Consider the following 12442-nt stretch of genomic DNA (forward strand, 5'->3'; position numbering starts at 1 on the left):
GCATTTGTTATCTGCCTTGGAAGCCTTGAAAAAAGGAAGTAAGTAACAAACTCAGATCAGCCAACTATCATCCTAGGGCACACTGAAAGCCAAAAGGTCACCTTGGCAGTACTTAAAGAGACCATTATCTCCTTAGCCGTAGGACTTCTGTAGTGAAAATCAGGCTCAGAGTGCAATTGTAAGGGTGGCAGAGCTGCAAAGGAGATAAAATGTGCAACCTCCACAAGTCTCCTTTGCTAGTGTCACAGCCCTGGTATCAGAGGAGAGAGACTGAGACTTGCGATGAGAAAATTTGGGTGGATATGCTTGAGGAGCTTGAATTCCTGGTTTTCTCTGAACCTTCCACACCAGCCAAAGCAGCTCTTTCTCCCTCTCTAGAGGAGAGCAGCCTCCCCTTACCTGGAGACCACACACAGTGTTCACCTAAGGTAGATGTTTTGTAAGATGACTCTTACTACCTCAAGATTGAACTTGTTTCCTCCCATTGCCATGAGAAGAATAACTAATGCCAAGTTTAGCTGAGAGAGAAAATATAGTTCTTGATCTGGGAAGAGATAGCTTTACTGAAAGAATTTTAGGAACTGGCTAATCATTACTGGCAGGAATTTAAAGAATATGTGTGGGAATAGATCTTGAATGTGCTGGACCAGAGTGGCAGAATATTAGACTGGATAGAGGAGAGTTTATTGACATGGGAGCACTCTCTTATGACTCAAGATTTAACATCCTGGCAAGGACACTTGGTGTTAACAGGCTGTTGGGATGGCTTCTTGAATCTTCATGGCCTACACTAAATGAGATGGAGACGCTGGAATTGCCTTGTCAAAGTAATGAAGAAGAGGTCAGTGGCTCAGAGAGGTGGGAATGTTAGAATGGATTTATGTCATGTGTCAAGAGAACCAACCTATTATTTTCCCAGGAAGAGCCCAGAGAACACTCTCTTTACTAAGGCAGTAAAGATTGTACTAATGAGAATGGCAACGATATATCTGAGAAAATTAGTGGTATCTAGACCAGGATTCACAGTAGGAAATGATGCCACAGAATTGGGCTCTCTTATATTAATTGAGATGATAGAATTCTATAATGGCAGGAGGCAGGTAGTGGTATTCCAACCATCACTGGCAAAGTAGCAGCAAGGCTGAAGTGGCAACCAAGGTTCCTTGGTGTTCAGGGAGCACAGTGTAGCTCATGTTCAAGGTAGAAGGCAGTAGACTAGGGTGCAGTTTTATCCAAAAAAGCAAGAGCCAGAGAGCAAAAAGTTGATGTCAACTGCTATAATGCAGAAGTGTTATCCTGTAACTATCATTTCATGTTCATCAATTGAAAAGGGGGCCAATGCCCTTTGAAAAATGCTACCTATGCCACTACAAGCATATAGAATATCTGCCCACTCTTTCTCTAAAGTACCATAAGCCACTTATTAAAGTAACTGTACAATGCAATCCTTTCAAAGGTAGTTGGGTAAGAGCACGCTGAATAGACTTGATATCGAGTGATCTAAAATGTCATCACTGTCCCTCAGTTAAAGTGGGAGGATGGAAGATTTGGACCCCTGTGGATTTTAGGGGTCCAATGGTCTGGAGGATGCTGGGACATGCCTCCAAGTGAAGGACAAGTTATTGAACTTGCACCCTCTACCATTAAGAAAAAGGTACAGTGTTGGGGACTTTGACTTTTGAAGCTAAATGCTGCTCTCATCCATTTATGGGGAGAGTTAGAGGGCTGCTAGTTTCAAGTGGGGCCCAGGGCAAGAGAGAGGACTCTGCTGCAGGCTCAGGCTGTGATGAGCTGCCCTCCTGCTCAGACTATATGACTGATTATCCATTGATGCTACAAGTATCTCTGGTAGAACATTGTATAACATCTCTGGCAAGCTCCAACAGAAGATTAACAGTACAGACATTAGGTTCTGGAACAAAGGCCTGCCTCATCATTGTTTGAAAAGCAACCCTTGGCATGCCTCTGTGCCTGGCAGAAAGTGAGAATCTGCTTATATATGACATCAAGTTATTAATTGGAGCTGCCCGTCATGAGCTAGGTGTTATCAGGTTCATCATATCATAGGGCCAGACAGTAACAGTAACAATCCATTATTTTGATGGAAATGATACATTTGGGATCAAGCCTGAGCAAGTCCAGAGGGCACATGTAAGTTACATGGACAAGTAGACTAGATTCCCATATCATTTACCTCTCATGGACTAATGCATCTCCTTCAACCTACTCCTATGATCCATGGGGAATCCCCTATGGTCAGTTTTATCAGTATTTATTGCTACAATAATGCTATGTAATAAATAACCAAAAAACCTTTGAGACTCAACAGTGAGCATTTATTATTCAGGCATCTAGGGCCAGCTGGGAATTGGTTAGGCAGATTTTCTGATCTTGGCTGGGCTCGCTCACATCTTGGGTTTGGCTGCTATGTGACTAGAACAGCTTAGCTCTGCTCCACACACCTCTCATTCTCCATCAGACTATCCCAGTCATGTTTCTCTATCAGAGGCACAAGAGAAGGCAAGAGCAATTACCCAAGTATTTTTCAAGCTTCTGCTTGGATCAAATTTGCTAACATTCCATTGACCCAAAGAAAATCACACGGCTAAGTTCAGAGTCCAAAGGTGAGGCAGAATAACTCCACGCAGAGTGGGAAGGCATTGAAAATCTTATGGGAAATGGCATGGAGACAGGGAGAAGTGAAGAAGTAAGGCTATTTCTGCAATATTAACATACCAGATGACAGAGAAGGAAAATGTGGGTCTTGTTCATGGGTAGACCAGCTTGCTATCTCGGTGTGAGCCAGAAATGGCTGGCTTCCACACTGTCTCCTCTCAGAGGTGCCTGGAAGGATCAGTGGTAAGGGAAAAATGAAAAATCTTCCTGATAGAGCTTCAAACAGTACACTTGGTCATTCAGCGTGATGGAGAAAGATGTGGCCTGAGTTAAGGATAAACACAGTCTCGATTATGGAAAAGTTTGTAGATTTTTGTATCATGGAATGTCAATAAAAGAGCACTAACCTGAGGAGGCAAAGATTAGGTGGACAGGATGATTCTTCAGTAGATTTATACCAGCCTTGCCCTTTACCACTCCAGGCTTACACAACAAACCCGTAAGTGAAGTAATCATGGTGGCAGAGATAGAGGCTAGGCATAGACCTGAGAGCTTGAGCTTTGTCTAAGGCTGATGGAGTTATGTCACTGTTGAACACGTGATCTGTCAGCAGCAGAAACCAATGACTCGTAACACTCCTTCAGGAGATAAATTAGCCACATGGGAGCAAGTTGTTTAATTTCCTTCCACCTTGGAGGAGGAAGCAATTCTTTTCTATTGTAACTAATCTGTATTCTTAATTCAGGCTTGTTTTCCCTTCCATCAGTACCTCAGTCATCATTACTATCTGATAGTCTACAGAATGCCCCCCAAAAAATGCTTATTACAAATAAGGTATCTTGAATTATATTACCTCAGATTGAGGAACTATTTTGTAGTAAATGAAGAGCAACATGAATTACTGGATCCATGATCCTATCATATGCAGCATTATCCAGAAGCAGTCAATCTAACACAACAATGAAATGGACTATTACAGCATCTGCTTAGACACCAGCTGAGAGATACAGCCTGCAGGGCTGGGGTGCTGTTTTCTAGGAAGTGATACATGCACTATACCAAAGGCCAGTATGTAATTCCATGTCCCCAACTGCTAGAATTTATGGGTCTAGGAGCCAAGAGGATAGAAATAGAACTGGCCCTTCCTACCACCATTCTCAGTAACCTACTTGCAGAATTGTGCTTCCCATCCCCCCTACCACCTTTGGCTCTGCTGAATTGGAGGTCCTGTTTCCTAGACAGGGGAAGAGGAAAAAGCTAGAACATTTCTATCAAGAAGCACAGTAAGATTTCTACAGAACTGAAGCTACTGCTGCCAAACTGATTCTGTTGGGCTGCTCATGTCTGTGGGACAACAGGCAAGAAAAGGGAGTTAATATGTTGGTTAACATGGAGATCTAGGATTACAATTACAAAATGAAACAAGGAGGATGTGTCTGGAACTCAGGCGATTCATTGGGGTGATTCTTGATGCTTCTATGCCTGGTGTGAACAGCAAACAGACAAATGTGATAATCACAGCCTAAAAGGGGCAAAGTAACCAAGGCCCATCTCTGAAGGGATGAAGGTCTGGGTCACTCAACCAAACTAGACCTGCTGAATTTCTGGAAGAGAGCAAGGAAAGTCTCAAATGGGTGATGCAGGAAAGAGATGATGGATATGAGTTTTGGTCTTGAGTTCAGTTGTAGCACAAGGAACTACAGCTTGTCTCACTAATCCTCCTGTGTAGTCTTCTACAGACTGTGGCTGGTCATCATTTTGAAGATCTGGTAATGGAGTAGACTTAACACTGGACTCAATTCTGAATAGGCAAGGGGTAGACAGCAGCAAACACCTCTTTTGCCCCACATCACATCCCTTTGTCAACTTCTGCTATCAGCTCACTCTGAACCACACTGAAACTACTTTCAGTTCAATTTCTATTTGACGATAAATATAATAAGAATATCTGACTTTGATAGTATATGAACTAATGGCCAAGTTGTGAAAAGCTTAACATGCTAATAAATACTACCAATAAGTTCCAGATCCACAATAAATATGATATATAAGCTTCCAGCTGTCACAGAAGATTTCAATCCAGTATTACTTTCTGCCAGAAATTTCTTTAACAACTCTTAAGATACAAATGTACATACTTTTCATGCTAAATACTTTTCATGCTAAAATATTCACAAAAATTGAATAATTCATTTAGCCAAATTCACTTTTTTGTTTTGCATTGAGTCTATTTTTGATCGCTAAACTCACATTGACTTCATTTTAGATGCTCATTGCATCCCTCAAATATTGAGTACTTTATTTAGGCTATTCTATTTTTCAGTTCAGGGTCCTTTATTTTGGTAACAAGACATACTGCCAGCTTATTATAAATGCTTTATTTATTTATTTTTTAACATAGAGGAAGCTTGGTGGTGGATATGTAGCCATTTGATGTTTTTATGACTAAGAGTTAAAGTTCAGGTTCTCTTTCTTATAGAATGTAAATATGCACCAACACATGTATATGTAATTGTTATCAACATTAAGCTTAGTCACTAAAAGAAGATTCGCTGTCTGAACTTTCTTCTATATTTTTTTCACCTTCACCATCAGGCACTGGAGCATCTGGCCTCCTAAAAGATAAGGAAAAAAATTTTAATGTTTTTTCCAGTTGAAAAAAAGCACTAACTGTAAATTAGGTTCATCTTAGAATACTGCTGCTAATAAATCTGCCAAATCTGCATCCTTAACCGAGAGTCTCCCGCTCTCCGCCACAGCGTGCTTCTTGCTGGCTTCTCCAGCACCATGGGGATTCAGTGCTATTCCTGTACAGGCCACAGCACTGTTTTCTCCTGCCAGTCCTTACACAGTGTGCTACTTCAGCACTTTCTGCTTCTCATTACCATGGAGACCCAACTACAGACAGAGATGCGATCTGAAGAGGCTGGCATGACCAGTGCTAAATCCTTGCAGCCTCCAAGTGTCCACAAGGTACAGAGAAAGGAAAGCTAGAAGTGGAAAGAAAAAGAAAATCGTCATGTTCAGGAAAGCTGCAGGGAGCAGTTTTAAAATGGAAGAGAGTTCAAGAATGGCCATTAAGAAACACAGGCAATATGGAAATTTTGCAGGGGAAGTGAGTGCCTGTCAAAGAAGGTTCTTAATGTCTGCTGAATGTTTTCACTTATATGTTTTATCATCAGAGAAAGAATATAAGAATGAGTTGGTAAAAATAATGTCTTGAAGGTTCCCTAAGCACAACAAAAAAATGTGAGAATGGTTAAACTCCAGCTTTGCATAGATGTGCTATAATAAACTACATGAAATTTAATGGTGTCATTAAAACAGTCAACTAGATAGGCTCCATGGAGTTTGTCAGTAAATCATTTAATCAGTATGGCAGCACTAACACTCAGGCCCTATTCAATCTATCCAAGGAAGTAAATTAAGCCAATAAAGTATACTTGGGGAAACTAAGAGGGAAAGGAAGAATAATATACCTGCTCTGTTTTAATAAAAAAGCTACAAGACTTATTTCTCCCTCAGGCTCCTTGATTCTTATTAAAGATTTAGGACACCAACAAATAAAATTCTTCTTTGCCACAAATATAATTACTATTACTAAAATAAGAAAATGTAGTCTCCTATTTACCTTTAGTTACAAATTATGGCTGAGTTTTGATGTATACTTTTTAATATCATATCTGTCATGCTACGAAACAGAAGAAATGCTGGCACTGCTCTCTAGCAATGGGTCAAATATAACCCCGTTTGCTCTGCTGCACAATTTTAGATTATGCCTATGAGGAAGTCACATGTACTCAGAACAATAAAACTTTAAAGCTGGGTACAGCATTTATAGGTTTTGTTTGTATGTATGTATGTATGTACGTACATACTTACTTATTTATTTATTTTGGCTGCACCAGGTCTTAGTTGTGGCACGCGGGATCTTAGTTGCACGTGGATTTCTCAGTTGTGGCATGCGGACTCTTTTTTTTTTTAATAAATTTATTTATTTATTTATTATTTTATTTTTGGCTGTGTTGGGTCTTCAGTGCTGTATGGAGGCTTTCTCAGTTGCGGCGAGTGGGGGTTACTCTTCGTTGCGGTGTGCAGGCTTCTTATCTCAGTGCTTCTCTTGTTACGGAGCACCAGCTCTAGGCGCGCAGGCTTCAGTAGTTGTGGTTCACGGGCTCTAGAGCACAGGCTCAGTAGTTGTGGCGCACGGGCTTAGCTGCTCTGCGGCATGTGGGATCTTCCCGGACCAGGGCTCGAACCCATGTTCCCTGCATTGGCAGGCAGATTCTTAACCACTGCGCCACCAGGGAAGCCCCGGCATGCGGGCTCTTAGTTGCAGCACGCATGCGGGATCTAGTTCCCCCACCAGGGATTGAACCTGGGCCCCCTGCATTGGGAGCACAGAGTTGTACCCACTGGACCACCAGGGAAGTCCCAGCATTTATAGGTTTTGACTGATGCTCCATCTGCCTAAAATACTAACACAGAACCACAGTCTTCATCATTCTCCATAGAAGCAAGAACTCTAAAAGTAGTGGGCATGAGTACTGGGCACAGAGTCCCCAGTAAACTTCTCTTTGCTATATACATGATTCCTTACTGTGTTCATTTTATTAAAAAGGAAAACATTACCAGAGGAAATTATTTGAATACTACTTCAAAATTATATTAGTATCTATGGCAACTCAAACAAATAAAACAATGTACATAACTCCCCTAACATAAATGCTACTTAAGAAAATGATAAAAGCAGCTTAGGCCTAGAACGGAGTGAAATTATAAAATTAATTTTTGTGTGTAACCACTTTTTAATATATGTGATGCTATATAGCATAGTGGTTAAGAACCCAGACTCTGGAGCTAGATTGCTTGGGTTTAAATCCTAGCCTTACTATGTACTTGTTGAGCAACTTTGGGGAAGCTATTTAACCACACTGTGTACCCAACTCACTGATGGGATTGTTGTGATGATTAAGATGAATTATTAAATGTAAAGTATACTAGTAATATGTGGCACATAGTAAGTATATTAAATAAAGGTTATCTATTATTATTATTCTCATCTGTCATGCACCTACTACTTGCCAAGAACTGTGTTAGGTGCTGGAGGTACAGAGATGAATAACAAGCACTTACTGCTCTGAGGAAGCTGGTAATTTAGTGGGGGAGACAGAAATGCAAACAAATTATTGTTATACAGTGTGACACACAAAAATATAGTTGTACTAACTACACTTGTTTGAAAAGAAAAGGTAATTCACTCTACTAGGGTCGGTCACAGAAGACTCCAGAGCGGTGGAGACACTTGTGAAGGGGTGTGGGATGGGTATGAACTTGGCAAGAAAAAAATGGGAATGGTGCAGCACAGTACATTTGGGGCCTGTAAGTTTTTCAGCAGCTAGGGTGTAAAGTAACTGGGGTACAACAGTAGATGAGATTAGGTCATGCAGGGGCAATAGGTGGAGGGTGGGGAAAAGTTATATGAAATGTAAGCTTTCACTGAAATTACACAACTAAGTTTAGGAATCTTAAGTAGTCATTTTGGTTTTTGTTTTTTTTGCAGTACTCGGGCCTCTCACTGTTGTGGCCTCTCCCGTTGCGGAGCACAGGCTCTGGACGCGCAGGCTCAGTGGCCGTGGCGCATGGGCCCAGCCGCTCCGCGGCATGTGGGATCTTCCCGGACCGGGGCATGAACCCATGTCCCCTGCATCGGCAGGCGGACTCTCAACCACTGCGCCACCAGGGAAGCCCTCGTTTTTTTTGAAGTATAGTTTATGTACAGTATTATATAAGTTACAGGTGTACAACAGAGTGATGCACAATTTTTAAAGGTTATACTCCATTTATAGCTATTATAAAATATTGGCTATATACCCTGTGCTGTACAATATATCCTTGTAGCTTATTTATGTTATATGTAATAGTTTGTACCTTTTAATCCCCTACCTCTATATTGTCCCTCCCCCTTCTCTCTCTCCACTGGTAACTACTAGTTTGTTCTCTATAACTGTGTTTGCTTCTTTATTGTTATACTCACTAGTTTGTTGTGTTTTTTAGATTCCAGGTATAAGTGATATCATACAGTATTTGTCATTCTCTGCCTGACTTATTTCACTTAGCATAATACCCTCCAAGTCCATCTAAATGGCAAAATTTCATTCTTTTGTACGGCTTAGTAGTATTCCATTGGACATATATACCACATCTTCTTTAACCATTCATCTGTTGATGGACACTTAAGTAGTCACTTATTTTTTAATTGAGGTATAATTCACATACCATAAAATTCACCATTTAAAATTGTACAAATTAGTGTTTCTTAGTATATTCACAAGGTTGTGAAAACATTACCACTAATTCCAGAACATTTTCATTACTCCAAAAAGAAACCCAAAACCAATTAGCAGACACTCTCCATTTCCTTCTACCCATATCCTCTGACAACCACGAATCAACTTTTCTGTGTCTATGGATTTGCCTATTCAGGACATTTCATATAAATAGGATCAAGGATATTCAGCCTTTGTGTCTGGCTTCTTTCACTTAGCATAATGTTTTCAAGGTTCACCCGTGTTGTAGCATTTATCAGTACTTCATTCCTTTTTATGGCTGAACATTATTCCATTGCATGGATATACCACATTTTGCTTATCCATTCATCAGTTGATGAACATTTAGGTTATTTCTACTTTTTGGATGTTATGAATAATGCTGCTAGGAACATCCGTGTACAAGTTTTTTTTTTTTTTTTTGGCGGTACACGGGCCTCTCACTGCTGTGGCCTCTCCCGTTGCACAGCAAAGGCGCCGGACGTGCAGGCTCAGTGGCCATGGCTCACAGGTCCAGCCGCTCCATGGCATATGGGATCCTCCCGGACCGGGCACGAACCCGTGTCTCCTGCATCGGCAGGCGGACTCTCAACCACTGCGCCACCAGGGAAGCCGTGTGTACAAGTTTTTGTGTGAATGTATGTTTTCAATACTCAAGTATAAACCTAGGAGTGGAACTGCTGGGTCATATGGTAGCTCCATGTTCAACTTTTGGACTGTCAAACTTTAACTGTCAAACTTTTTACCACAGTGGATGCACCATTTTACATTTCCACCAGCAGAATATGAGGGTTAAAATTTCTCCATATCCTTGTCAACACTTGTTATTCTCTGTCCTCATTCATTTTTTTCTTTTATTGTGGTATGATAGACATAACATAAAATTTACCATCTTAACCATTTTAAAGTGTACAGTTCAGTAGTGTTGAGTATACTCACAGTGTTGTGCAATCATCACCACTATCCACCTACAGAATTCTTTTCATCTTGCAAAACTGAAACTCTGTACCAATTAAATGATAACTCCTCATTTCTCTTTCCTTCCAGCCCCTGACAACCACTCCATTACTTTCTGTCTCTATGAATTTGTCTGAGTACCTCATATAAGTGGAATCATGTAATATTTGTCTTTTTGTGACTGGCTTATTTCATTTATCATGTCTTCAAGATTCATCCATGTTGCAGCATGTATCAGAATTTCCTTCCAGTTTAAGGATGACTAATACTCCATTGTATGTACATACTATGTTTTGTTTACCCATTCACTTGTGGATGGACATTTGGGTTGTCTCCACCTTTGGGCAATTGTGAAAAATGCTGCTATGAACACGAGTATACAAGTATCTGTTTGAGTCCCTGCTTTCACTTCTTTTGGGTATATAACCAGAAGTGGAATTGCTGGATCATATGGTAATTCTATGCTTAATTTTTGGAGAAATTGCCATACTGTTTTCCATAGCAGTTACATCATTTTACACTCCCAACCACAGTGCACAAGGTTCATATTCTCACCAATACTTTTGTTTGCCCTCATTCATTTTAAAATAAATTTAGGGCTTCCCTGGTGGCGCAGTGGTTAAGAATCCGTCTGCCAATGCAGGGAACACGGGTTCGACCCCTGACCCGGGAAGATCCCACATGCCGTGGAGCAACTAAGCCCGTGTGCCACAACTACTGAGCCTGTGCACCGCAACTACTGAAGCCCACACACCTAGAGTCCGTGCTCTGCAACGAGAAGCCACCACAATGAGAAGCCCATGCACCACAACGAAGAGCAGCCCCCACTCACCGCAACTAGAGAAAGCCCGTGCACAGCAACGAAGACCCAAAGCAGCCAAAAATAAATAAAGAAAAGAAAAGAAATTTAAAGCTATTTTGAATTGGAATTGCTATGAAAACAAAAGAAAAGCTACACACTAGAGTTCCTTTTGTACATAAAAGAGAAAAACTTCAAAAATCATGAGACTCAAATGAGGTAATACATGAAAGCATTTTATAACTTATAAAAGCTTTACAGGGCTTCCCTGGTGGCTCAGTGGTTGAGAGTCCGCCTGCCAATGCAGGGGACACGGGTTCGAGCCCTGGTCTGGGAAGATCCCACATGCCACGGAGCAACTGGGCCCGTGAGCCACAATTACTAAGCCTGTGCGTCTGGAGCCTGTGCTCCGCAACAACAGAGACCGCGATAGTGAGAGGTCTGCGCACCGCGATGAAGAGTGACCCCCGCCTGCCACAACTAGAGAAAGCCCTTGCACAGAAACGAAGACCCAACATGGCCATAAATAAATACATTTAAAAAAAAAAAAGCTTTACAAATGTTAATGTAATAATAGAACTCACAACATCATTTCCAGACTGGATATTCATATTCTTAGGGGGAACAGAAATTTGGCTTTTTATATTATGATCAGAATTGCTCTTGCTTGACCATATATATATATATATATATATGAAACGTTTGTTGTAAATTTCTTCATAGAAAGAAGTTTTAAAGATATGTTTAAAAAGGTTGCTGATTTAAACTACTGGCTACACTTCATTACTAAAATCTGAAAATGAAGACTGCATAATCCTCTCAATAGTTTAAACATATAAGTGAATCACTAAAAAAGAGTACATCAGCAAAATGCAGAAAAATATATAAAGTCATAAGTATATTCATGAGTTATCATGTATATTTTTCTAAAATCTCAACTTTTAGTAGTTACAATAGAAAACACTAGCTTGGTAGCTACATTTTAATAAGCATATTTATATAATTTGTGGCATCCAGATTATCAATAAAAGTCTTAGTAAAAGCAAAATTTTTTAAAGTTTAACTTTAAACTCTTTACTAAGTTTAATTTGTTTAAAAAGAAGTATTTTCAAAGAAGTTACTAGGTTGACCTGAACTAAAAGTGAGCCAAAATTTAGAAAGGAAAGGAAAGAAGGAAGTACTAACCATATACAAATCAGTACTTTTTAGCATACCGATGCTGTATGCATTTTATTTGTCACCTTTCTCCCATTTATGGGAATAAATAAGACTATCAACCACAATCCCTATTGCCCTCATCCCTTCCTTATACTCTTTCTTTGTTACAGTCACATAATCCAGGCCTGGCAGGTCAGAAGAATCTCTTTACCTGGAAAGAGATCAATTCAAGGGAGTGCTCATAACCCAAGAACGACAATCAGAATGCTTCCCCAGAAATGAGCCTTGGATTATGGAAAAGGGGCTCTCTTTCCTTTCAGTTGGCAAAAACTAGCAATATTATAGCTATTTACAATATAAAGCAAATATTATTTGCTAATTCCTTGTTTTCCAGGAGGAAAGGAAGCTCATCAGCAGTAGGAGAGAAGTGGATGATTATGCCAAGGAGTAAAGGTGGACAGAGGTGCCAGGTGAGAGAGAACACCAGCCAGCCAGTACTGATGGCGCTGCGCCCCTGATTCTGTCCTACTTAGACTTCTTAGGTTTGTGAGTCAATAACTTTCCTTTTTGCTTAAGCTAGTTT

At 40.4% G+C, this 12442-nt stretch overlaps 1 protein-coding gene across 1 annotated transcript in view; it reads right to left on the reverse strand.

Annotated features, from left to right (window-relative positions):
* Positions 1-4979: 4979 nt before the first annotated feature.
* Positions 4980-12442, reverse strand: part of WASHC3 (WASH complex subunit 3) — a 53126-nt gene continuing 45663 nt past the window's right edge. Inside the window, exon 7 of the mRNA XM_022599992.3 lies at positions 4980-5231. Coding sequence (XP_022455700.3) covers positions 5147-5231 — 85 coding nt within the window. The 3' untranslated portion in view covers positions 4980-5146. The remainder of the gene's footprint in view (positions 5232-12442) is intronic.

The sequence above is a fragment of the Delphinapterus leucas genome, chromosome 11, assembly GCF_059928025.1.
Source record: "Delphinapterus leucas isolate spDelLeu-1000000601 "Yukka" chromosome 11, BTC_Dleu_Yukka2, whole genome shotgun sequence".
Taxonomy (NCBI): Eukaryota; Metazoa; Chordata; class Mammalia; order Artiodactyla; family Monodontidae; genus Delphinapterus; species Delphinapterus leucas.